Here is a 24,099-nt window from a genome sequence, read left to right as displayed (position 1 = left end):
AAAAATGAAGATATAAAGGTAAAAGTTGATGGAGAGCTATCTTCTTGAATGGCTGCAATGCAAGTATACCCATGGTGCTGTTAGGAATAGACGCAGTCCAGGGAGATGGAAGGAATTAATGACAAGAAAGCTAATTTTGTGGCTGGAACCGTTTCGTTTTAAGTCTTTATTGGGATATTGGGTTGCTAGCAAGGTAAGCCTCGTTTACATCCTTAATTGCTCTTGAACTGAGTGGTTTGCTCACTCAAAGACATCAGAGACCCTTTGTTTTTTTCATAACAATCAACAGTTTCAAGGTCCCATTTCAATTTCACAGTTATGAATTCTTGAACAAAGGCATTTTGTCAAAATTTTTCATTGAGCACTCATCAGGACAATTTGCAAGAAATACTAATGTAACAGGGAAACAATATATACAGGAGTATAAACACTGTTTTCCCTTTACTTTGCTATTTCTCAAAATTGTCCTGATGATTGCAAAGCAAAAGGCTCTGACAAGATATGTTTTCTCTTCAGCAATGCTCATGCTCTGTCCTATCAAATAGTTTTTTAAATGAATAAATTAACAAACTGAGTTTAAATTCCACTGGTGATTGTAGTGGGATCTGAACCTTTGCCCTCAGCATTAGTCTGAACTTCTAGACAACTAGCCCAATGCAATTACTGCAGTGTGCCGAAGAAAACATTGCTTAGCTACCTCTGGAAACTCGATAAGCAATCTGACGTTTTAGAGACCCAGACAAACCAATTGATTTGTTGCTGATTATTTTTTTGAATTTCCAGTAGCTGCAGAGAATTTGCTTTCAGCTTCTAATATTTGCAGCACTGGCTAAGAATGAGAATAAGTTGGAGCAAAATTCCATTTCTCCTTAGCTGTGTGGATGTTAAGTGAGGTGTTTAACCGTTAGCTGTCAAGTTAAATTTGCTGTGCTTCTGTAACTGGTCGGTGTTACATTTCACTAGGCGTTCAGTTCAATATGAAGCCAGAGCAGATCGATCTAGCACTATTCATTAGATTTCACATCAATTAATGAACAGCAGAATGTCTCTGAGCACCAGCTTACATTAAAGCTTGGTTATGGTTCCATTTCTCGACACTTATGTTCTGCAGAATGCGAGAACAAACTGCAGAGCTTAGGGACACAGTACAGTAGCTGATGGTGGGGTGAAGGAAGTGAGGCAATATAGGATCAAAGACAATCTTTTCTTGCATTTATTTTGTTCTTACCCTATCTTTTCACGATTGGGATCTCTGCCTTTTGCAGTTGCATTGTTTCAGCTAAAAGGCTGCATTTTCCAATTGGATGAAAATACAAACTGATGCGTGGGTCATGTTAGATCAGGGACCCTGTTCAAAGTTGTGGAGTCAGCCTTATTATTACAACTTCAGACTTCAGAACTCTCTTACATCAGGAGCTCAGCTGTCGGGCAGAGTGGATTTAAAAAGCATGTCTGTATTTAAAGGCACAGCATCATCAACCATTTTTGTTGTTGCAAAATCAGAAGATGTAAAGAAATTTTGGATGAGGACAGAGGAGTCCATAGATTGACAAACAAGACCAATAGAAATGGTGCTGCAAGAAGTGAGGCTGAGAACAGGCATGGTGGCTCAGTTGTTAGCCCTGGTGCCTCACAGTGCCAGGGTCCTGGGTTTGATTCCACCCTAAAATGATTGTCTGTGTGAAGTTTGCACATTCTTCCTCTGTCCACATGGGTTTCCTCTAGGTGCCCTGGTTTCTTCCCACAGTCCAAAGGTGTGCAGATTAGGCGGACTGGCCATGCTAAATTGCCCGTGGTGTCCAGGGACCTGCAGGTTAGGTGGATTAGGGAAATGCAGGGATTGGGTGGGATGCTCTTCAGAGTGTTGATGTGGACTCAGTGGGCCGAATAGCCTGCTTCCACACTGTAGGGATACTATGGCAGAGAATCTTTATTTCTGTGCGGAGTACTTCAAATTTCAAGGAGAGCTCAAGTGGTGGAATAGGAGTTGAAGATCCTATCATCGTGAACCCTTCGGGACAGTACCTTGTGTGACATCTCCCCCAAGCTTTTCTCCCATCATTAACACGTACATTTTTGTGTATATGTTTATATTTACCATAACCTAACAAGTGCCTGATTTCACAAGTTCAGGTGGTCTGGAGGTTTCACAAATTTTTCAGAATGGGTTGCCTTCAGACTTGGGGGATGGGCAGGCCTTTGACTTGAGGACAGGCCTTTGCCTCGAGTATCTTGATTGTGTCCTGAATGTGTGGATGTTTGTCACCCTCAGCCCAGTGGTGGCTTCTGTGGATTCTTATGCAGCTCACCTTCAACTTATGCAAACAAATCTTCAATCTCAGTTTGCCGGCCACATTATTGAAGTGTGTGCACCCTGTTGACATTTTCATTCAACTCCAGTGAGTGTTTTCCTGGTGAAACCAACAGTGTTCACTTTCTTAGTCATGCTAATTGAGGATTGCTGTTTACTGAACTTCACCTCCGTCACTCGTATGGATTATTCTTCCTTAAAAAAGATTTAATTACGTCCTAATGAATTTTTTATTAGGCTTTGTTGCTGTCTGGATAACTTCAGTTAAAGACTCATCACTGAGCTGAAGTGGGTTGCACTGCTCATTGTGTTTCCCATCATTTCGATCATGCAAACTTTGCTGACTCTTTTCGCTGTTGTTAGGATTGAGAAACATTTCCGGCAATCCTGTATAGTCACGGATATCACAACGAGCTCTGAGGTCTTCATTATCTTTGTAAAACCCAGGCCACCTCACCTCTGACTGAGCTCTGACTCTGCAGCTGGTGATCAATATCCCTCGCCGTACCATTTTAATAAGTGTTTCCATTTGCTTTAGTGCCTTCGCCCAATGAATCCAGGTTTCTACAGCCTTAGTCAGAAATAGTAAGAACTGCTGACTGTGTACATGAGTCATTCTTAAAGCTTGAACTGGAAATTGCTCCTGCGTTCTTTGGAATTTGTTCTCTACACCTAAATTGAATTTGAATCCACACCGCTGCTCACCATGTTGTATGAACAGACGATGCCAACCACTGCCAATGTGTGGTTGGGTGCATTGATGTCAACATCTTCATATTATGACTGTGTCCATAGGTTCTACTTAGTCTAATGTTTTCCAGGAAATCCACCAGGTAACTTAATGAGATGAGGTTCTTATCTTGAACAAGTTATCATATATGACATGACATCAACCTACATAGATAAGATAACTCTGGTAACAAAGATTTTGCAAAGACTGGGCAGAATAGGCCTGTCGTCTTTGAGATTCTACAATGGCCTGCCTTTCACTATATAAGGCCTTATGATGTCATTAGATTCGGTGGAGCTCAATGAAGTCTTCAGCATTAACCCTTTCAGAGCCACTACCTTATACAACAATGACACCCTGGACAATCAGTACCAACTAAACCATGACTAAGCAGTACAGAGAGAGAGGTTGTTACCAGACCAGAGAGAGAGTCTAGCCATGCCATATATGAATGTACTGTTTCTGTGCTTTGTTGACACTTCTGATCACCATCTATGGATTAATCTTATACCGCCAGCTGATATTCCAAGTAACCAATTTTGTTACCCTTCAGAGTGCCTTGCGATGCCTCTGATACTATGTCTGGTGCTTGCAGCTCTATGCTAACATACGAGTGAGGTTCACCAAGTTATAATTGCTGTAAGCTTTGCCACCTCCTTAAGTGTGTACTACCTCAGGTGCATCCAGGTCAGGTCCTCACTGATCCAGTTCCTAAGGCCAGAATCACCATTGATCATCAAATCACTCCACACAGCAAGAGGCCAATGGTCCATGGCACACGTGCTAGCTTTTTGAAAGAGCTTTCCAAATGGTCTCAATTCCTTCTGCTGTTTGCTTCATTTTAGCCGTGCAAATTTTTCCATCTTGAGAAAATATTTTGTTTTCAAAGTTACTATTGAGCCTGATTTCACCGTTCCATGAGGGAATGCATTTGAGAGTGTAGCAAAAAGATAAATTAAATTCACGACCCCCCACCCCCATTTATTAGCAATTATCATAATTCTGCATCTTACCGGGCCTCCTGCCAATGGGAGACATTTGCCTATCTACTCCTCACAGGCCTTCATCATTCGGAGTGATGCCCTATACTAAAGACTCAGCTGTTCAGGTTGCTTTCTCAATGAAAATAAGCACATTCCTGTAACATACTCACAGCTGAACATCGAGGAAGACTCGCTTGTCCTCCCCAACATGAATTCTCCAGATGCAGTCCTCGCCTTCATCGTAGGGTTCAGGCCAATTCGGAGAGAGAATCACTCCTGCAGGGCTTGACAACTCCCCACCACAAACCGCTAAAACAGAACAGAGCAAGAGTGAAACAACAGTATGAAAAACACACCCCAATTGTTCACAGGCATCTGGTGCTTTCTCCCTGGGATTCGAGGACTACAGACACAGTTTCAGAAGAAGGTGGTACACATTTAAAATGGTGATAAGGAGGAATTTTTTTCTCTCTGACATTCATTAATCTTTGGCGTTCTCTATTGCAGAGAGCAGTGGGGTTGGGTTAAATTTGTTTTTGATCCACAAGGGTGGGGGCAGGAAAGAAAAGCAGAATTAAAGCCAGATCCGCATGATCTTTTTAGATAGTGGAACAGGCTTGGAGGGCCAAATGGCCTACCCATCCTCCTCCCATTGTTTTCATTCTTAGCTTCTGCTGTGGGGAGGGATTTTTCTAAATTTCAGATGTCCCTTATGTTACAACACTTCAGAAATGCCCAAACCTGTGCCCCCAGTTACTATCCAAGTTGTCACTAGGAACAGCCCCTCTAACTGACCAAGAGGTCTTCAACCTGATTCGTTAACTCTGTTTCTGACTCCACAGATACTGCCTCAACCTTGCAATGTTTCCAGCACTTTTCTGTTCTTCTTTCAGAACAACTGTATTTGCCACAAACTTGTGAGTACATCACAACAGGTGCTACTTTAATGTAACTTTGATCGTTTGCTCTTTTACCTAGCTAGAAAACTGAGCAGGGATTTGATGAATGGTAATCAAGCTGTTCGATGTCTTATGTCACAGATGAGGTGGGGCTAGAACATGGCCTGCTGGCTCAGAGATAGGGACACTATCACTGCACATGTGCCAAGCCAGAGATTTCAATGTGATATTAAAGGAGGATCCTTCAACCAATACCAGCACAAATTCATTGGACAAGATTTCAGAAATGGTTTTAGGTGCTGTGTAACTCTATGATTTGAGGATGTGCGAAGTGGTACTGCATTTGACTCCTTGTAATGATGCCTGTGGAGACCAATAAAGTTTTTGTTTAGAAACTGAAAAACCCAAGTATTTACTAAAATAATGAGGCCACAAGGTTCATGTTTTAAACAGAAGAATTTGACCACTCCAAAATCAAAGAGCTTGAATAATACAAACACACTAACATAAATGGGCAGTGGCATTAAAATACAATGCACACAGTTGCTTATAATCAGAATCAAATGTCCTTCGAGACACATTTCACGCACATCACCAATAACTGAAGTCAGATACTTAACAGAAATTGGAAGATTAGCCCCTTGAACATATTCGCATTAATATAACATCTTTCATGACCCTCAGGATGTCCCACTGAGCTTCTGGCCAATACAGTATTTTTGACATGAGATCAGGAAGTGCTGGAAAAGCTCAGCAGGTGAGGCAGCGTCTGCGGAGGGAGAATCAGAGTTAACAACATTTCGAAGATTCACACAAGGATTGAGATTCTTGGGCTTTCCACTGACTTCCAGCAAGGCTGTTCTTTCAAATTCCCTCCCATTGTTGTAGGTTGCCTGTTCAACACAGGCATTGCTAGTGTCTTAAGCATAACCTCCGGGTTTGAAGCCTCCATTTAGCTCCATCATTAGGCTCTTCATGCAAAACTAAAGTGCAATTTTGGTCTACCAGCTATACGAACGATGTTGTGAAACTTGAAAGGGTTCAGAAAAGATTTACAAGCATGTTACCAGGGTTGGAGGGTTTGAGCTATAGGGAGAGGCTGAATAGACTGGGGCTATTTTCCCTGGAGTGTCGGAGGCTGAGGCGTGACTTTATGGAGGTTTATAAAATCATGAGGAGAATAGATAGGGTGAATAGCCAAGGTCTTTTCCCCAGGGTGGGGGAGTCCAAAACTAGAGGGCATAGGTTTAAGGTGAGAGGGGAAAGATTTAAAAGGGACCTAAGGGACAACATTTTCAGAGAGGGTGGTGCATGTATGGAACGAGCTGCCAGAGGAAGTGGTGGAGGCTGGTACAATTACAACATTTAAAAGGCATCTGGATGGGTACATAAATAGGAATTGTTTAGAGGGATATGGGACAAATGCTGGCAAATAGGCCTAGATTAATTTAGGATATCTGGTTGGCATGGACGAGTTGGACCGAAGGGTCTGTTTCAGTGCTGTACTGCCGTATGACTCTAAGTGTGTCTGTGAGTCTGGGCCTTGTAGATGCTGTCTTCAGTCTTTCTTTGTTCAGTGAATGTTGCCTTATTCAAAGAATCCTGCTGCCTTTGTTAATATGTTCCATCGATTATCACCGTGTTGAAGCATGCTGGTCAATCTATTCAGCTCACTGCAGGGGCTGGTTCAGAATCACACTGCATTAATTTACAGAATAACACGCCCTGCCCTCCAAAGGTAATAAACTTTGGCATGTTTTGATTTGATGTAGTGCGACATAAATTGGGTCATATTCACAATTCTTTAAATGGAAGAAGCCTTTGATGAAATAAAAAAGGTCAACCCATCTCCTGCTTGAAGAAAACTCATAAAAAGTACGTAAGTGGTTGAGAATTTAATGAACTCAACCTGCCAAAATAGGATCTATGGTAGCGTTTCCCAAACATTTTACTACTGTGGCCCCCTTTCAAGGCCTGAACATTGTCACTATCTGTCAGTGAAAACTGCGCACAGGCTGGTGGGGTGTGGGTGAGTAGACTGATTGGGGCATGGGAAGGCATGAGCTGTGAGAGCTGTGGGAGGAGGGGAGCCTTCAAGCTCACACCCTCAATATTTCAGCTGGTGATCCCATCTGGGGCTTTGATTCCACTTGGAATACCCTGAGCTGTGGACTTCAGTGCAAAGTGCAGAGAGCAGCCAAACTTCCTGTAAATTAAGGAGAGCTGCTACATATAGAAATTGTTTTACATACGAAAATGTTCAGAATTCTGCCATTCTTATATACTTTTTTCTTTAAATGATTGTCTCCGATTATGTTATGAATTTTGAGTATTCATTTTATTTGCATCGTCGTCATAATTTGGCCGCTATGATGATCATTTGATAAACAACTATCTATCTGTCTAAAAATTAAAATGTACATTTTGATGTACCTTTATACATTGGATCATCCATAAAAGTACAATCACTGGGGATTGTAATATGTCAGACTGCTCTCATCACTGTTTGTGATATGCAAAATAAATATATTTTAAAACCCATGTTATGTTCATCATACTGATGGCCAAAAGGTTTTCTTTACCTCTGCAAAGTGGTTCAGTCTCATTCCAGTATGGCTCCCTGATGTCAATGCACTCGATTACAGACGACCCATGTTCCATAGTGTAACCTGGGTCGCACGTGAACTCCACCACTGAGCCTACACTGTAGGAAGGATTGGTGACTGTGAAGTTCCCATTCTGCATGTAAGGCTCGAAGCAATGTCCACGCTCAAAGGCTGAGGAGAGACAAGACGTGACTAACTTGACGTTGAAACTACGTACATATTAAAAAAAATTACACTAATATATTATTTGGTCATAGCTGAATACCAATAAATTTGCATTGGTCTTTTAGAAACAAACAGCTTTCAAAGCAAAGGGAAAGCTATAACGTTGCCTTTGGGAATGACACAAACTTGGGTCATTGTCATAGAATTGGAGCCAGATCTTGAGAAAGGAAATGAAAAAACATTGCACACAAAGGCATGGTAAAAGTTTGGAACTCTTGCACAAATTGCAATTAGAAATAGATCATTTGTTAAAAATGGGATAGTTAGGCTTTTATTAGCCAAAAGTCTTCATGATATGAGCAAAGGTGGGTACAGTTTGGCTGCAGATCAGCCATGATCTCCCTGAATGGCACCAGAGCAGGCTCAAGGGATGAAATGGTCTATACCCCAATTTTCAGGCTTTAAGTTCCGCAACTCCCCTGGTTTTCAAATCTATTTCTCCGGAACAAAACTTGATCCCACTGAATCAACTCTTCCAATTTGCTTTGTATCAGAATCTCACCACTCCTTGTACTATCCATTTGAACCTATTATTAAACACATTACTTTCATGGCTTGAAGAGGAAGTGTTACTGTTGTATTTTTCTCTAAAGCATATTCTCACACTGTTATGTCTGGCCTGATTCTGAATCCAGGTGCCTTGCATTACAGAACTGAGTCGTATATTAACTACTGGCACCTCTTTCCAGTTGGTGATTGAGTGGGAGGGTGTGGAGAGGGCTGTAATAAGATTCTACCCGTACACTGGATTCCCCTTCTATCTTGAAATGGAAAGGTTATTTGCACCTTCATATCGAATGTTGAATCCCCCTGCTGTCTTGGTTCCATCGGAGGTGAACTCAATCCGAACAAATGGCTCATTACTGATCAAACCTTCCAGAGGGAAGTACTCATTCTTCCAAGAGTCATATAGAGCCGATGAGAAGGCTTCCTCTCCACTGTGGATGATCAGTCTGATCAATAAAGGAGGAAATTGAATAAGAGTTACAAAGCCTTTACAGACATTCTGTCCAGCAAGCCCCATACCCAGTCTTTATGTTGCACACAGGCCTCTTCTATTCTTTTCTCTCTTGTGTATTTATCTAATGTTCCCTTGAATATTTTTGTAATGTCAACTGCTTCCTGTAGTAGTAAGTTTCCCTTCATAACCATTCTCCGAGAAAATTTACCATTGGCTTCAGTAGTAATTTTTTATAATCCTGGCTCCGAGTTCTGGTCCCCCCTTTTGTAACCTTGAAGACTCTATCAGGCCATCCTTTTTCTTCTCAGCTCTGCAGAAAAGAGCCCCAACCTATTCAATCTTTCTAGAAATGACTATTTTCTCAGGTCTGATGTAGTAAATCCTTTTTGAAACTTCTCAAGATATTCAGAGGATTTCAGGTATGATCTAAGCAAGACTCTATTAGAGATTCAACATAACTTCTTGTTCTTCAATTTCATCCCATAGAAATGAACCCAGGCAACTTGTTTGCTTTTAATGGCCTTATTTGGCTACATCACCAGTAGGAGTGATCCTTCTATACCTTTACTTGATTCAGACACTTATTTTCCAAAGCAACCTTGGTCAAACCTGTGTGGGGTGATCTCAGCAGATGAGCAGCTAAGTGGCTAGTTTTTTTTTGTAAGTCTACAATAGTGAGTACATTGGGTTCTGTTTCATTATGTGTTTTTCTTGAGATCTGTCTCTAGATTAAACTTTAAAAATATAAAACAGAGGCACTAAGTTAGCCTGGAGAAGTGTTTTCAAACCAGTAAAACTGTGCTATTTTCTGGGTCTGTATATTGTTAAGATGCAAAGATGGCTTTTAGTAGAGTGATGTGCTCTTCCTGTCAGATGTGGGAAATTAGGGAAAGTTGCCATAATACGGATGATTATGTCTACAGCAGGTGTGCTTGGCTGCGAATCCTGACTGATCACATGGAACAGTTGGAGTGGCAGTTAGAGGCAATGACGCATTTACAGGATCTAGGGAGTGTAATGGATGGCAGTTGCAAGGAGGGAGATAAACCGAAGATATAGTCAGGTAGATGGGTGACCTCCAGGAAAGGTAGGAGAGGGAGGCAGGTAGTGCAGGAGTCTCCTATGGCTATCCCCATCTCAAACAAGTATGCTGCTTTGGAAAATGTAGGGTGTGATGGAATCTCAGGGGAACGTAGCACTGACAGCCAGGTTTCTGGTACCGAGGCTGGCTACAATGTAATGAGGGGTATGTCAGGTTCCAAGCGGTGGATTGTCATTGGGGACCCTCCAGTCAGAGGTACAGACAGATGTTTCTGCAGCCGACAGGGAGACATCAGAAAGGTGTGTTGCCTCCCTGGTGCGAGGATCAAGGATCTCTTAGACAGGGTGCAGAATATTTTCAAAGATGAGAGGGACCAGCAGGAGGTTGTTGTACACATTGGAACTAATGACATAGGAAGAGATGGGGACAAGATTCTCAGGAGAGAATATAAGAAGTTAAGCAGGAATTTGAAAAGTAGGTCCTCGAGGGTAATAATATCGGGATTACTCCTGGTGCCACAAGCTAGTGAGGATAGGAATAGGAGGGTAGAGCAGATGAATGCATGGCTGAGGAGCTGGTGCAGGGGAGAAGGATTCACGTTTTTGGATCATTGGAATCTATCCTGGAGTAGAAGTGACCTGTATGACAGATTGCATCTAAATTGGAAGGGGACTAATATACTGGCGGGGAGATTTGCTAAAGCTGCTCGGGAGGATTTAAACTAGTAAGGGGTGGCAGGGAGGTGCGTGGAGGAGGGGTGGCGGGGATGGAGGGGAAGGGTGTTGGGACCTGGGAAAACAGTGAGGAAGGAGAACAGTCTGAGACTGATACAGTTGGGAAAAGGAGTAAGTCAAATAGTCAGAGCAAGGAGGAACAAAGCAGAGAGCGAGGTAAAACTGATAAATTTAGCTGCATTTGTTTCAATGCAAGAGGCCTAACAGGTAAGGCAGACGAACTCAGGCCATGGCTGGGAACATGGGACTCGGATATCTTAGCAATTACAGAGAAATTGAAGTGTTGGTCAAGAAAAAGAAGGAAGCATATGTTGGGTATAGACAGCAAGGATCAACTGAATCATTAGAAGACTATAAAGGCAGTAGGAGTACACTTAAGAGGGAAATCAGGAAGGCAAAAAGGGGATATGAAATAGCTTTGACAAATAGGGTTATGGGGAATCCAAATGGATTCTACAAATACATTAAGGACAAAAGGGTAACTAGGGAGAAAATCAGCAAGACCACCTGTGTGTGGAACCACAGGAGATGGGGGAGATAGTAAACGAGTATTTTGCACCAGTGTTTACTGTGGAGAAGGATATGGAAGATAGAGAACGTGGGAAAATAAATAGCAACATCTTGAAAAATGCCCATACTACATAGGAGAAAGTGCTGAACATCTTAAAATGCATAAAGGTGGATAAATCCCCGGGACCTAATAAGGTGTACCCTAGAACTCTGTGGGAAGCTAAGGAAGAGATTGCTGGGCCCCTTGCTGAGATATTTGTATCATCGATAGCCACAGGTGTGGTGCCGGAAAACTGGAGGTTGGCTAACGTTGTGCCACTATTTAAGAAAGGTGGTAAGGAAAAGTCAGGGAACTATAGACTAGTGAGCCTGACATCAGTGGTGGGCAAATTGTTGGAGGGAATCCTGAGGGACAGGTTTTACAGATATTTGGAAAGGCAAGGACCGATTGGGGATAGTCAACATGGCTTTGTGTGTGGGAAATTGTGTCTCACTCGCTTGATTGGATTTTTTGAAGAAGTAACGCAGAGGATTGATAAAAGCAGAGTGGTGGATGCAATCTATATGGACTTCAGTAAGGCATTTGACAAGTTTCCTCATGGTAGACTGATTAGGAAGGTCAGATCACATGGAATACAGGGAAAACTAGCTGTTTGGTTACAGAACTGGTTCAAAGGTAGAAGGCAGAGAATGGTGGTGGAGGGTTGCTTTTCAGACTGGAGGCCTGTGACCAGCCTGTGCCACAAGGATCAGTGCTGGGTCCACTGCTTTTTGTTGTTTATAAATGATTTGGATGTGAATGTGGGAGGTATGGTTAGTAAGTCTGCAGATGACACTAAAATTGGAGGTGTGGTGGACAGCATAAGAAGGTTACCTCAGATTACAATGGGATCTTGGTCAGATGGGCCAGTGGGCCATGAAGTGGCAGACGGAGTTTAATTTAAATAAATGTGAAGTTCTACATTTTGGAAAGGCAAATCAGTGCAGGACTTATATACTTATTGGTAAGTTCTTAGGGAGCATTGCTGAATAAAGAGACCTTGGAGTGCAGGCAGGTTCATAGGTCCTTGAAAGTGGAGTCGCAGATAGATAGGATAGTGAAGAACGCTTTTGGTATACTTGCCTTTATTGGCCAGTGCATTGAGTATAGGAGTTGGGAGGTCATGTTGCAGCTATACAGGACATTGGTTCAGCCACTTTTGGAGTTTGTGTGCAATTCTTGTCTCCCTTCTTTAGGAAGGATGTTGTGAAACTAGAAAGGGTTCAGAAAAGATTGAGAAGGAGGTTGCCAGGGTTGGAGGGTTTGAATATAGCAAGAGGCTGAATAGACTGGGGCTATTTCCCCTCGAGCGTTAGAGGCTGAGGGGGTGACCTTATAGAGGTTTATAAAATCATGAGGGGCATGGATAGGGTAAATAGGCAGGGTCTTTTCCCTGGGGTGGTGGAGTCCAAAACTAGATGGCATAAGTTTAAGATGAGAGGGGAAAGATGTAAAAGGGACCTATGGGCAACTATTTCACGCAGACAATGGTGCATATATGGAATGAGCTGCCAGAGGAAATGGTGGAGACTGGTATGATTACAACATTTAAAAGAAATTTGGATGGGTATATGAATAGAAAGGGTTTTGAGGGATATGGGCCACATACTGGCAAATGGGACTAGATTTACATAGGATATCTGGTAGGCATGGACAAGTTGGACCAAAACGTTGACTGCTCCTTTCCTCCAGATGCTGCCTGGTTTGCTGTGTGTTTCCAGTCTCCTGTTTGTCTACCTTGGATTCCAGCATCTACAGTTTTTTTGTGTCTCAATAAATATTGGAGTTTGTTTCCCAATCATGTTCCCATTCTGGAAGTTCATTTATGCTTTTTTTCTTGTAGGCCTCCTCGAAATTAGCCAAACTGCCAGGTTACACCCACCTGCAAATTTAGAAGTTGTATTCCCTCTAACTGTGTACCTCCTTCACAGGTCTCGTGATCAAGAGTGGACCCAGCACTTGTAGAATCCCATCCGTTTCTAACTATCTTTAAACTGCTATTGTCTGTTTTCTGTTTTGTAGCCAGTTTGTTGTCCATTTTGCTACTGTGCAATGGTTTATCAAAGGATTTTTGAAATTCCAAATTTATTGCCTGCTATGTTATCTTTAACTATCCTTCTGTTGTGTTTTTTTAAACAATTCGATAAAGATTGATCAAGTATGGCCTTCTCTTCTGGAAAATTAGTTTTCTATTTTATTACATTTTCAGTTTTTAGATGTATTTCCATGACGGATTTGATTAAGGATTCCACTATCTTTCCAAACCACAATGCTAAGGTAAGTGGTCTGTGGTTCCCTCAGCTTGTTCCAGCTCCTATTTTGCACGTAAGCATCATATGAGTTGTCCTTACTCTGGCACCTTTACTTTTTTGAATGAATGTCCTAATGCCTCTGCCACTAACTCCTTAAATTCTTTAAGAGATGTGAATGTAATCCAAAGTTCTGAAGAAGTCTTATTGGACTTGAAACATTAAATCTATTTCTCTCTCCACAGATGCTCTCAGACCTATCAAGTTTCTCCAACAGTTTTTTTTCAAATTTCAAATTTTCAGCATCTGCAGTTCTTTCCATTTATGTGGATGTAACGTGGGCCAGATGCTTTATTCTCTCTTACAGAATCATTGAATTTTACAGTACAGAAGGAGGGCATTCAACCCATCATGTCTGTAGCAGCTCCCAAAAGAGCTGCCTAGTTAGCCCCATTCTCCAGCCCTATGTCTGTAGCCCTGTAGTAAATTCATCACTTTCAAATATATATCAAGCTTTCGAAACTGCCCGATGGAATCTGTCTCCACCACTGTCCCAGGCAGTGCATTCCAAATCCTAACAACTCTCTGAGTAAAGTGAGTTAGTTCTCTTTCTCCTCATCTCAGTCCTGGCTCTCTTGCCAGCAATCTTGAAATTATGACCCTTAATTACTGAATACCGAATGGTGTGAACAGAATTTCCCCTTTAGCCTCATAACTTTTAAACACCTCAAAAAAGTCATCTCTTAATCTTCTCTGCTCCAAGGAAAATAAGCCCAATTTCTCTAATCTTTCCTTTTATCTAAAATCCCTCATTCCTAGTATCATTCTAGTAAATCTCCTTTGCACAGTCTCCTGGGCTTTAACATCTTTCCTTAAATAAGGTGCCCAGAACAGAACACAACACTCCAAATGTGATCTGACCAATGATTTATACATTTGTAGACTTTTGTGTTTTATTATTTATCAATAATCTTCCTCCCTTCTATTTTAAATGTCTTTATATCTTTTGTGACCTCTTCTGCCAATGTCATGTGCACCATGTTAGTTCCCCCCAGTAAACACTAAACCATTGTCATGATTTAACATTTTTACAATTTGACCATCATTGCAGTGAATTTATTCCTTAGCAAATTTGCTAGTGACCATCTTTCTTTTATTCATTTTGTCTCTGAAGAAAATTTTACGATTTTAACTCAGTATATCACAGAGTAACGTCCTATCAAGCAGTACAATGGACTCCTAATATAGGACACGATGAAATCTCAGTAGAAAGGCTTGGATATGAGCTTCCCTCCAATGTATACTATTTTTCTCTGCTTCCTAATTTTGTTGTGATGTACATATGTATAAAACAGTGTGGTTAGTGTTAATATGTTATCCATTTAAGTTTCACATAGCTACGAGGATTGTTGAACATTAAGGGAAATCTCAGAAGTTAAAGAATAAAACTTCGCTTCTGAGGGCCTAATTAAAGACCATTCAAGAGATCCACCTGCAGAATGACACTGGGTGGAGGGTGAGATTCAAACCCATAGTCATTAATGAATTCTAGAATCATAGAATCATACAATACAGAAGGAGCCCTTCGGCCCATCAAATCTGAACCACCAAAAATATGCTGCTACCTACACTGGTCCCACCTTCCCATGCTGGGTCCGTGCTGTGACATCCCAAGTGCTCATCCAAGTACTTTTTAAAGGTTGTGAGGTTTCCCATCTCAACAGCCCTCCCAGGCTGAGTATTCCAGACACCTCTACCCTCTGGGTGAAAATGGTTTTCCTCAAATCCCCTCAAAACCTTTTGCCTTTCAATTATGCCGCCTTGTTGACCCTTCAACAGAGGAGAAAAAACTGAAAAAAGACATTTAGGTAAGTATATGAACAGGAAATGATTTGGAGGAATATGGGCGAAGTGCAGGCATGTGGGTGTAGTTTAGTTTGGGATATGGTCTGTATGCACTAGTTGGACTGAAGGGTCTGTTTCCATGTCATATGACTCCATGACTCTATAACTGCTCTCTATTCACCCTGTGGATGTCTCTCATAATCTTATACACCTCAATTATGTCCCCCTCAACTTTGTCTACTCCAGAGAAAACAACCTGAGCTCATCCAGCTTCTCTTCATTGCTGAAATTCTCCATCCTGGGCATTATCCTGGTGAATGTCCTCTGCATCCCCTCCAGTGCAATCAGATCCTTCCTATAATGTGGTAACCAGAATTTCATACAGTACTCCAGCTGTGCTCTAACCAAAGTTCTGTACAGCTCCAGCATAACCACTCTGCTTTTATAACCTATACCACGACTGGTAAAGGCAAGTGTTCTGTATGCCTGCTTAACTACCCTAGTAACCTGTCCTTTCGCCACATTCAGGGATCTGGGGACAAGTGACAGGGCTAGGGCAAACCCTAATCCAAGGTCCCTCTGTTCCTCTGAATTTCCTAGTGTCTTGTCATTCATTGAGTATCCCTTTGTCCTGCTCCTTCTTCCAAAGTGCATCACCTCACATTTATCAGGGTTAAATTCCATCCGTCACTGATCTGCCCATTTGACCAATCCTTTCACAACTTTGAGCAACCTAACACCTTTCTCCTCTCTGTCAACCATCCAGCAATTTTGGTTTTCATCCTTTGTGTCATCCATCCAGATTGTTTCTGAAATCAATCAGCCAGATAGGAAAGCCAGCTTCCTTGCTCTTAAGGCACAAAAACAAATAACCGCGTCTACAGGAAATCTGAGAAACTAGAAAAGCTCAGTAGGTCAGAAAGAGAGAATCAGAGCTAATGTTACAGGTTAGTTGTTCAATTTTGAAGATACTTTTGAGCTACGTTGATGCAAATTCTGTTTAACATTGCTTCACGATCCAAGAGTAGAGGAACAGTTGTGGGTCACTTTATCCATAAATTAATTAGTGGGTGTTGTCAGCAGGGACAACATTCATAACTCAACATAACTCAACCCTAATTGCCTTTGAGAAAGTGTGGCGAACTGTTTTCTTGAACTGCTGCAAAATTTGGGGTGCAGTACATCCACAGTGCAGTCAGAGAGGGAGTTCCAGGATTTTGGCACGATGGCTCAGTAGTTAGCGATGCTGCTTCACAGCACCAGGAATCTGGGCTCGATTCTATCCTCAGGCGACTGTATATGTGGAGTTTGCGCCTTCTCCCCGTGTTTCCCCTGTGTGCTCCGGTTTCCAAGATGTGCAGGATAGATGGATTAGCCATGCTAAATTGTCCATAGTGTTCAGGGATGTGTAGATTAGGTGGGTTATAGGGGGATGGGTCCAGGTGGGATGTCTGAGAGTCGGAGTGGATTTGTTGGGCCGTAGGGCTTGTTTCCACACTCTAGGGAGTCTACAAACTCTATGAACAGCGACATGGTTGCAAGTCAGGATGGTTTGTGGCTTGGTGGAGAAATTTAGATAGTGGTATTCCCGTTTATCTGCTGCTATTGTTTTTTTACTTAGTAGAGATCATGCATTTGCAATGCCCTGTTGTGCCTCTTTGGTTATCTTTAGTTGAGGGCAATTATAAGTGTCTGATGGAATACTAGGACAAAGAGAAGCCATTGACTGAGCTTTCCTACCTTGGCATTCAATCAATTTGATACAATATCGAGTTCCCCGTAAAGAGGATCTACAAAAGTTCATTATTTTTTTCTAAATTGGTTGTGTAGATTTTTTTAGCTATACAAGCATTGTGAAAGCATCATTATATATCATATTTAATTGTTTGCCAAATCTCACCATTTCACAAATGACACAAAGATAGGTGGAGGGACAGGAAGTATTGAGGAAGCAGTGAGGCTTTGAAAGGATTTGAACAGGCTGGGAGAGTGGGCTAAGAACTGGCAGATAGAATCCAATGTGGGAAAGTGTGAGGTTATGCACTTTGTTAGGAAGAATAGACGTGTAGACTATTTTCGAAATGGGAAAGCCAGTTTCGCCCCTTTAGTCAATGATAGGTCTTCCATAGAGCTTTCCCTCCTGCTCCATCCAATCCCCATGGAAAAGCCCAGCAACAGGCTGGGGCAGTGGAAGAATCTCAATAGTACAGCTCCAACTTGTTGCTGGGTCTCGATCTGTTGTTATTTGCTGGAGGATTGTTAAGGTGCACTACAATCTAAAACAGAAGTGGTGAGAACTTTTCAGAACTAATCTTTATTTACATTTCCCTAGCATTGTACATTCTAACTCAGCATGAGAATGTTGCTCCTCTTTACAGAGTATTTTCCTCACCTTGTAACCATTACATCATCATTAACGTAGCTTCCCATGCACTTGCTCAAGCGTTAACCCTTTACTCTACAACGAACAGCGGAGGGCATTCTGCTCTCTGGACATTTTTGTTTCCATTGTCCATAAAGCTCCAGACTGGCACTCCTGCCTGCCCATAAGGCTGAGGTAGTCTTGATTGAGAAACATAGAAAGATTTACAACGCAGACAGAGACCAGTTGGCCCATCATCTCTGTGCTGGGTTGGGATTGAGACAGAGCCTCATTTTGAATCTGCTACAGCCACCAGAATCCTGAATAATTGTGTTATAATATTCATGTTGGCAGCAATAACAGGAAATGGGAGCCATTGTGGGAAAATAGCTTGATTCAACGAAGAGTCTAACAAGTAGCTCACTGAGAGTTGCTCGGCCGTTCTGTTTCCTCTGCATTACATTGAACGGAGATGTATTCCAAATACGAGCTTTAACCTTTGTGTATGTGCGTCCAAAGCGAGAGAGCTTCATTGTTCAAGGGTTTGTTTGTTGGCAAAGCTAGCTGTAACCCAAACTCTTCATTAAAAGAGGAATATGAACATTAGGTCACTGTGTGAGACAGCCTATTTTAAAATGCCCCTGGAATTTATATTGTCAAGATAGCAAGATGTTAATGAGTCATGAACAAGAGAATCCACAATGAAATGAAATGAAGATTTCAGTAATTTTATAAGTCAAAAACATCTGCTTCAATTGACAAAGTGCAAGCATTTTCTTGTAGTTGCTCGTGGTACATAACGAATCTGTTTGTAGTTTGAAGCCCAAGTGAATAATTCCTGTGCATCCATCTTTTAAATGTGGTCTGACAATATTGCACAGATGGGCAGGAGAAAACTGCAAGGAGAAATCACTGGAACCTCCCAAGCACCAGCAGTTTGGCTCCCTATCTCTAGCCGTACTCTGCAAGCAAAGACTGGCAACTACTCAGTGCTTACTGAGGCATGAGCAAGTTGCTGCATGGGGTTGGTATATACAGTAACAAAAGCCCTTCCTGGATTTGAACCTGAAAGATTAGATTGACAGGGTCACAGTTATGATGTAATTGTGCTGGTCAGATTATGATACGGCACTGAGGGAAGCCATTCAGTCTGCTGTGCCTGTTCTAGTGTTTTGAAGGAACCAATTAATTAGTCCCACTCTCGTGTTCCTCCCTCAAACGTTTTCTTTACAATGGTATATTTCTCTTAATTCATTCATCAGATGTGAGCATCACTGTTGGGCCAGCATTTATTGCCTATCCCTTTCTTGCCCTGGAGAATTTGGTGGGGAGCTGTCTCCTTGAACAGCTATAGCCTTGGGATGTGAGGATACCCATATTGTTGTGAGGAAGGGAGTTCGAGGATTTTGACTCAAGGAATGGTAATACAATTCCAGAACAGTATATATCCAAGTTACTATTCCACTTTCTTCCACTCAACCCCTCACCACCTAATTCCCTGTTTCTCCTTCTTCATAATGTTCCAGATATGGCTCGTTTTGATTCATAACATTCTTGTTAAGCAAGATGGGACACATTAGTCAGTGAAAGGCTGTATGTAAATGCAGCTTCTTGTTGTTGAGAAGGCTAATTGGATCTTTTGTATCTGTGATTGATAGCTCCTTATAGTTTTATGACAATTGAATTGTCCTCAAACATTAAAACTACATTCCTCAGGAAGCTTATCCTTCTCCAGAGTTTGAACAGATATTTAACTTGGATTTAACAGAAACTTGTAAAGTGAAGCAGCAGCGTTGAGTGAAGCAAATAATCTCCCTCACAATGAAAAATCATATTCCCTTGACTAACATCATGCTTATGATATGCATGATTTCACAGTCATTTAACAGCCAGAGCAGAGGAAAAACCTCTGGACATGAGGTCTGCTAACAAAGAGCAGGATCTTATGTTTCAGTCATAGAATCCCTACAGTGTGGAAGTTGGCCATTGGCCCATCGAGTCGACATCTAATCTTTGAAGAACATACCACCCTCCTGCCCCCCATAACCCTGTGCTCCCCATGGGTAATCCACCTAGCCTGCACATCTTTGGACTGTGGGAGGAAACAGGAGCATCCAGGGGAAACCCAGACATGGGGAGAATGCACACACACACACACACACACACACACACACACACACACACGCATGCACACACACACACGCACGCACGTGCACAGAGTAACCCAAGGCTGGGATCAAACCTGGGTCCCTGGTGCTGTGAGGTAGCAATGCTAACCTCTGAGCCACGATGCTGCCCCAGTTGGTGCCCACTGTCAGGACAGTTGGATTGGGTACGATTACCTGGCATGAATTTTCTCTTGATTGGCCAATTAATGATCAGAGGCAATGCTCACTATCTAATGAAAGATAGTCAGTGAATTCTCAAGGATGGTGGGCTATTAGGAGGCTATGCCCCCTGGGAACAGCTTTAGCATGTGTCCTGAGGCAACATTTCTTAACAAGATTTGAATTTGACGAAAAATAAGGAGCCCTCAGAAGCAGCACATGTCTGGGAGGGTGAAGAATGTATGGAGGCCATCCTGGAGTGGTGCTCCTCTCTGCCCCCTCCCTATCACCACCCTGGTCTGTGGATGGCAGCTGCAACTGGCCCGGATCCTAGGAAATCATACACCAAACAGCACAAAGGCAAAGGGTATGTGCCACCTCTCAACAAGTCTGAAGCAGCTACGACAAGATTCTCATGCACTACTGATTTGATCTTGATGATACAGTGTAACTTAGAAATAAAGTCAGACTGACATGGGTGCTCATGCCATGGAAATGTATCACATACTGTGAATGCACTACCAGCTTGACCTCTGCACCCCAACCTACCATCAGAAATTCATTATTTTGTGCCTGTCTAATTAGGTTACGTCTTTTCTGCCTTTGCAGGCTCCACAACCTCTCTCCCTACCACCCTCCTACATTTCACTAAAAGGGCAGATCACGCCTGGCTTTAACCTGGTCACCGAAATTCAACACCTTCAACACTGCAGTGCTCCCTCATCACTGCCAGTGTGTCAGCCTACATTTATAGCACTGATATACCTTCTCCAGTTAAGTAGCTTTATTCAGTGGCTTCCCAGTGCCTGGTGTAGATCTGGTGGCCGATCAAGATTAAGACATAAGGAATCATGCAAGCCAGATGTCATTTCATGCCAGATTGGCTTCAACAACTGGGAATAGTTTGCTGAAGAATCAAAATGTCCACATTGGAGCATGGGAATCTGCAGAATCATTCCTTCAGATTGCCTTGGAAGAGCACCATGGTAGGAACAAGCCCCCTGTATGAATAAATGATGACCACCAACACCGTCACTTAAACAGGCAGTGCCCTCTTATAGACTGTGCTCCTACCTGAAGACTCACAGTGAGCAAAGGATCTAGATCTTCAGCAAGAAGACATGTCTAAATGCACATATGATAGAACCGGAAGGTTAAAATCAAATGAGTGAGGAATACTGCTCCAAAGTCCATCCTTACCTGTCTCCCTGTCCAGCCAGAGAAACCTTTTCAAAGTGCATATGGAACTTCTGGCCTTTTGTACCTTCAATTATCCAAGTGCAGTTTAAGTTGTTGCTGTAGTTTGCAGGATAATTGGGTGACAATACTCTACCAATGGTAGCATTGGATATAAACCCACCACAGGGTGCTAAGGAGACAGAGAGAGAGATAAAGAGAAAGAAAGTCGATGTTAGATGAGAAGACTATTATCTATCATGTAAATGCATGCTTTGTCCCTTCTCCAGTTTTTATTCTGTCTGAATGCTCAGATGTCTGCAGGGCTGTGGTTTCACAGCTGGAGGTAGTACATTAGCAGCCATTTGTCAAATCTGAGTGTTCAAAGACTCCTGATCCATGGAATGACTCAGAGGCAAATCTGAGCTCATTCCCACACAACACTACACAGGCAGGGCTGTAATTCTGTGCGATGACATCAACAGGGTGAAAGTGAACCAGTTGATGTCATTGGAAGCAAAAAAAAGGTAGAGAGATGATGAATGGGTTGCTGATTAACTATAACCTATTGTGCAGGAGAACACCCCTACCCCGTGTACCTACCACCACACTTGCCACGTCAGGAAAGCATTCAAGAACAGGAATCATACCATTTCCTTGATCGAGAGGACCTGAAGTCAATGGAACCTCCCATTGTGGCACCTCAGTTGAACGTAACTAATTTGGCATATACTTTAAATGGAATGTTTCTGGTTTCAAATTCCACAAGGGGCAGTGTCCTTAACCATTTGGTTAACAAGGAAGCATCTGCCCTCAATGTGCCCTGCTCAGGTAGAATGTCCTGAAGTGGTTGTCTTCATAACATATTGAATAGAGGAATGCATTCAACCACATTTAATGGAATTTCTCTTTATGAGAAGATACAGAGCAAAAGTTAATGTTTTACCTACACCCTACTGCGTCTTGCCTTCTACTGTATTATTCTATTGTGAGTCCTCAAAGAGTTAGGTGATCAGCTATATTTAAACTGCAGTAGGAGTTGCTATTTACAGCTATTACACAGACTGATTTTAATTTTCAGAGTGGGTAGTAACCAGGTATTAGTCAACTGGCAAATATTCACAGTGTTCCATCCTCCTTCCCACTGACTTTAGTGAATTGACTGCTGCCAATTTTCTGCTACTATCAAAACTTAAAATCTGACCTGGTGTATTTAAAGGGCTCTCTCAAAGCATTCAGCAGCAAGACCTTCTGAAAATAAATACGCAAAATGTCATGTTTGTTGGAGATGTTCCTACTTTTCTTCACACTTTCCTTTACTCAAGCTCCCTGTAACTGAGATCTACACCTTTCACTTCCTCTTTCTCACTGAAAGTGCAATCCGTGAATGTCACAAAGACCATCAGTGACCATTTGGTGGCACGGTAGCACAGTGGTTAGCACTGCTGCCTCACAGCGCAGGGACCCAAGTTTGATTCCAGCCTCAGGCAATCCTCCGTGAGGAGTTTGCACATTCTCCCCGTGTCTGTGTGGGTTTCCTCCGGGTGCTCCGGCTTCCTCCCACAGTCCAAAGATGTGCAGGCTAGGTGGATTGGCCATGCTAAATTGCCCATAGTGTTCAGGGAGGTGTAGATTAGGTGGGTTATAGGGGGATGGGTCTGGGTGGGATGCTCTGAGGTTCGGTGTGGACTTGTTGGGCCAAAGGGCCTGTTTCCACACTGTAGGGATTCTATGATTCAAATCCCATTTATGTTGGTTCTAGCTAGTGATTAGAAGATACATGGGATGGAAACACTTATTACCAGCTCAGTATGAAGCAATGCCCAATGTCAAGAGAACCAAACACCATGAATTAATCAGTACTGACAGTCCACAGTAATTCACAGCCAGTATGTCCAATACACTGGAATATCATTTAGCTCATGGCAACATCCATTACAGCAGCACACTGCTACTGCACAGTAATATTAATCAATATTTGACTGCACTCAACTAGCACTCTGCAATACTCTATCAGTATGCAGCTAAACACAGCTGGTACACAAAAATAATCCACAAACATATAACTCTACCAATAACTGGTCCTAAACCTCTTGGGGGATTTCTAACTGTCATCTTAGACAATCCAAGATGGTCAGGATCTCCTGTGAAGTTGTGGTACCATCACTGACAGAGAGGGGGTTAGAATGGAAACAGTCAATTGCGTCTTTGACGAGGAGTTGGAGGTGGGGGTTAGAAATCCTCCAAGAGGTTGAGGGCCAGTTATTGGAAGAGGTACATTTGGGTCTTTGACGGGGGGGGGGGGGGGGGGGGGGTGGAGGTTGGTGTTGAAGGGGAGACCCTTACTTTCTTTATTACTTACTCGTGAGATGTGGATGTCACTGGTTGGCTGGGCCGGCACTTATTGCCCATCCCTAGTTGCCCTTGAGAAGGTGGTAGTAAGCTGCCATCTTGAACCGCTGCAGTACCTGTACTGTGGGCTGACCTTTGTTCTTCTAGATGGAAGTGGTCATTGGTTTGGAAGGTGCCATCTAAGGATCATTGGTTAATTTGTATGATTCCTAGCCTCTGACTTGCTTTTGTAATCATTGTGTTTGTAGGGTGGTCCACTTAGTGATGATAATCCCCCTCCCAGGATGTTGAAAGTGGATGCAGAACATTTAAATGAGCAAGGAAAGTTCTTCCATACTAATGCATGTCTACAAAGGTGAAACAGAGAGCAGACACCTTTAAGAAGGAGAGAGAGCCGGAATCAAATGAAAAAAACATATGAAGTAGAATTAGTTTCAACTGGATATAGTTTTTACCAAGACAGGTTGGCTCCTTGGCATTCCAATGTGGCTTGGAAGCATTCATACAGGTCAGAGTTCGCAGTCCCTGCAGCTGGTAACCAGAGTTACAACGGAAGAGTGCAGTGCCATCAGCATGTAGATCCAACACAGAGACATCACCATAATCTGGCCTCCGGGGAAAGTCGCAGCTCAACATGTAAACTGCAAATAGACAGATTCACATTTAAACCTTTCATCCGTACTCAAATAGCCCTTGGTCCTTTTTAGCATGAATATCATCAACCACGATGCATTGAGGAAAAGTTAC

General features: G+C 42.5%; 1 protein-coding gene across 1 annotated transcript in view; it reads right to left on the bottom strand.

Moving 5' to 3' along the window:
- The window catches only part of LOC109910584 (seizure 6-like protein), a 240,985-nt gene that overhangs the window by 50,441 nt on the left and 166,445 nt on the right, over positions 1 to 24,099 (bottom strand). The window contains exons 7-11 of the mRNA XM_020509799.2: positions 23,808 to 23,993; positions 21,025 to 21,193; positions 8,541 to 8,707; positions 7,506 to 7,700; positions 4,195 to 4,333 (exon numbers count right to left, since the gene is read on the bottom strand). Of these exons, the coding sequence (XP_020365388.2) occupies positions 4,195 to 4,333; positions 7,506 to 7,700; positions 8,541 to 8,707; positions 21,025 to 21,193; positions 23,808 to 23,993 (856 nt within the window). The remainder of the gene's footprint in view (positions 1 to 4,194; positions 4,334 to 7,505; positions 7,701 to 8,540; positions 8,708 to 21,024; positions 21,194 to 23,807; positions 23,994 to 24,099) is intronic.

This window comes from Rhincodon typus, chromosome 24 (genome assembly GCF_021869965.1).
Source record: "Rhincodon typus isolate 14 chromosome 24, sRhiTyp1.1, whole genome shotgun sequence".
In the NCBI taxonomy this organism is placed as follows: Eukaryota; Metazoa; Chordata; class Chondrichthyes; order Orectolobiformes; family Rhincodontidae; genus Rhincodon; species Rhincodon typus.
Note: the sequence above shows the minus strand (reverse complement) of the source record. Positions and strands in the feature narration are given on the sequence as shown.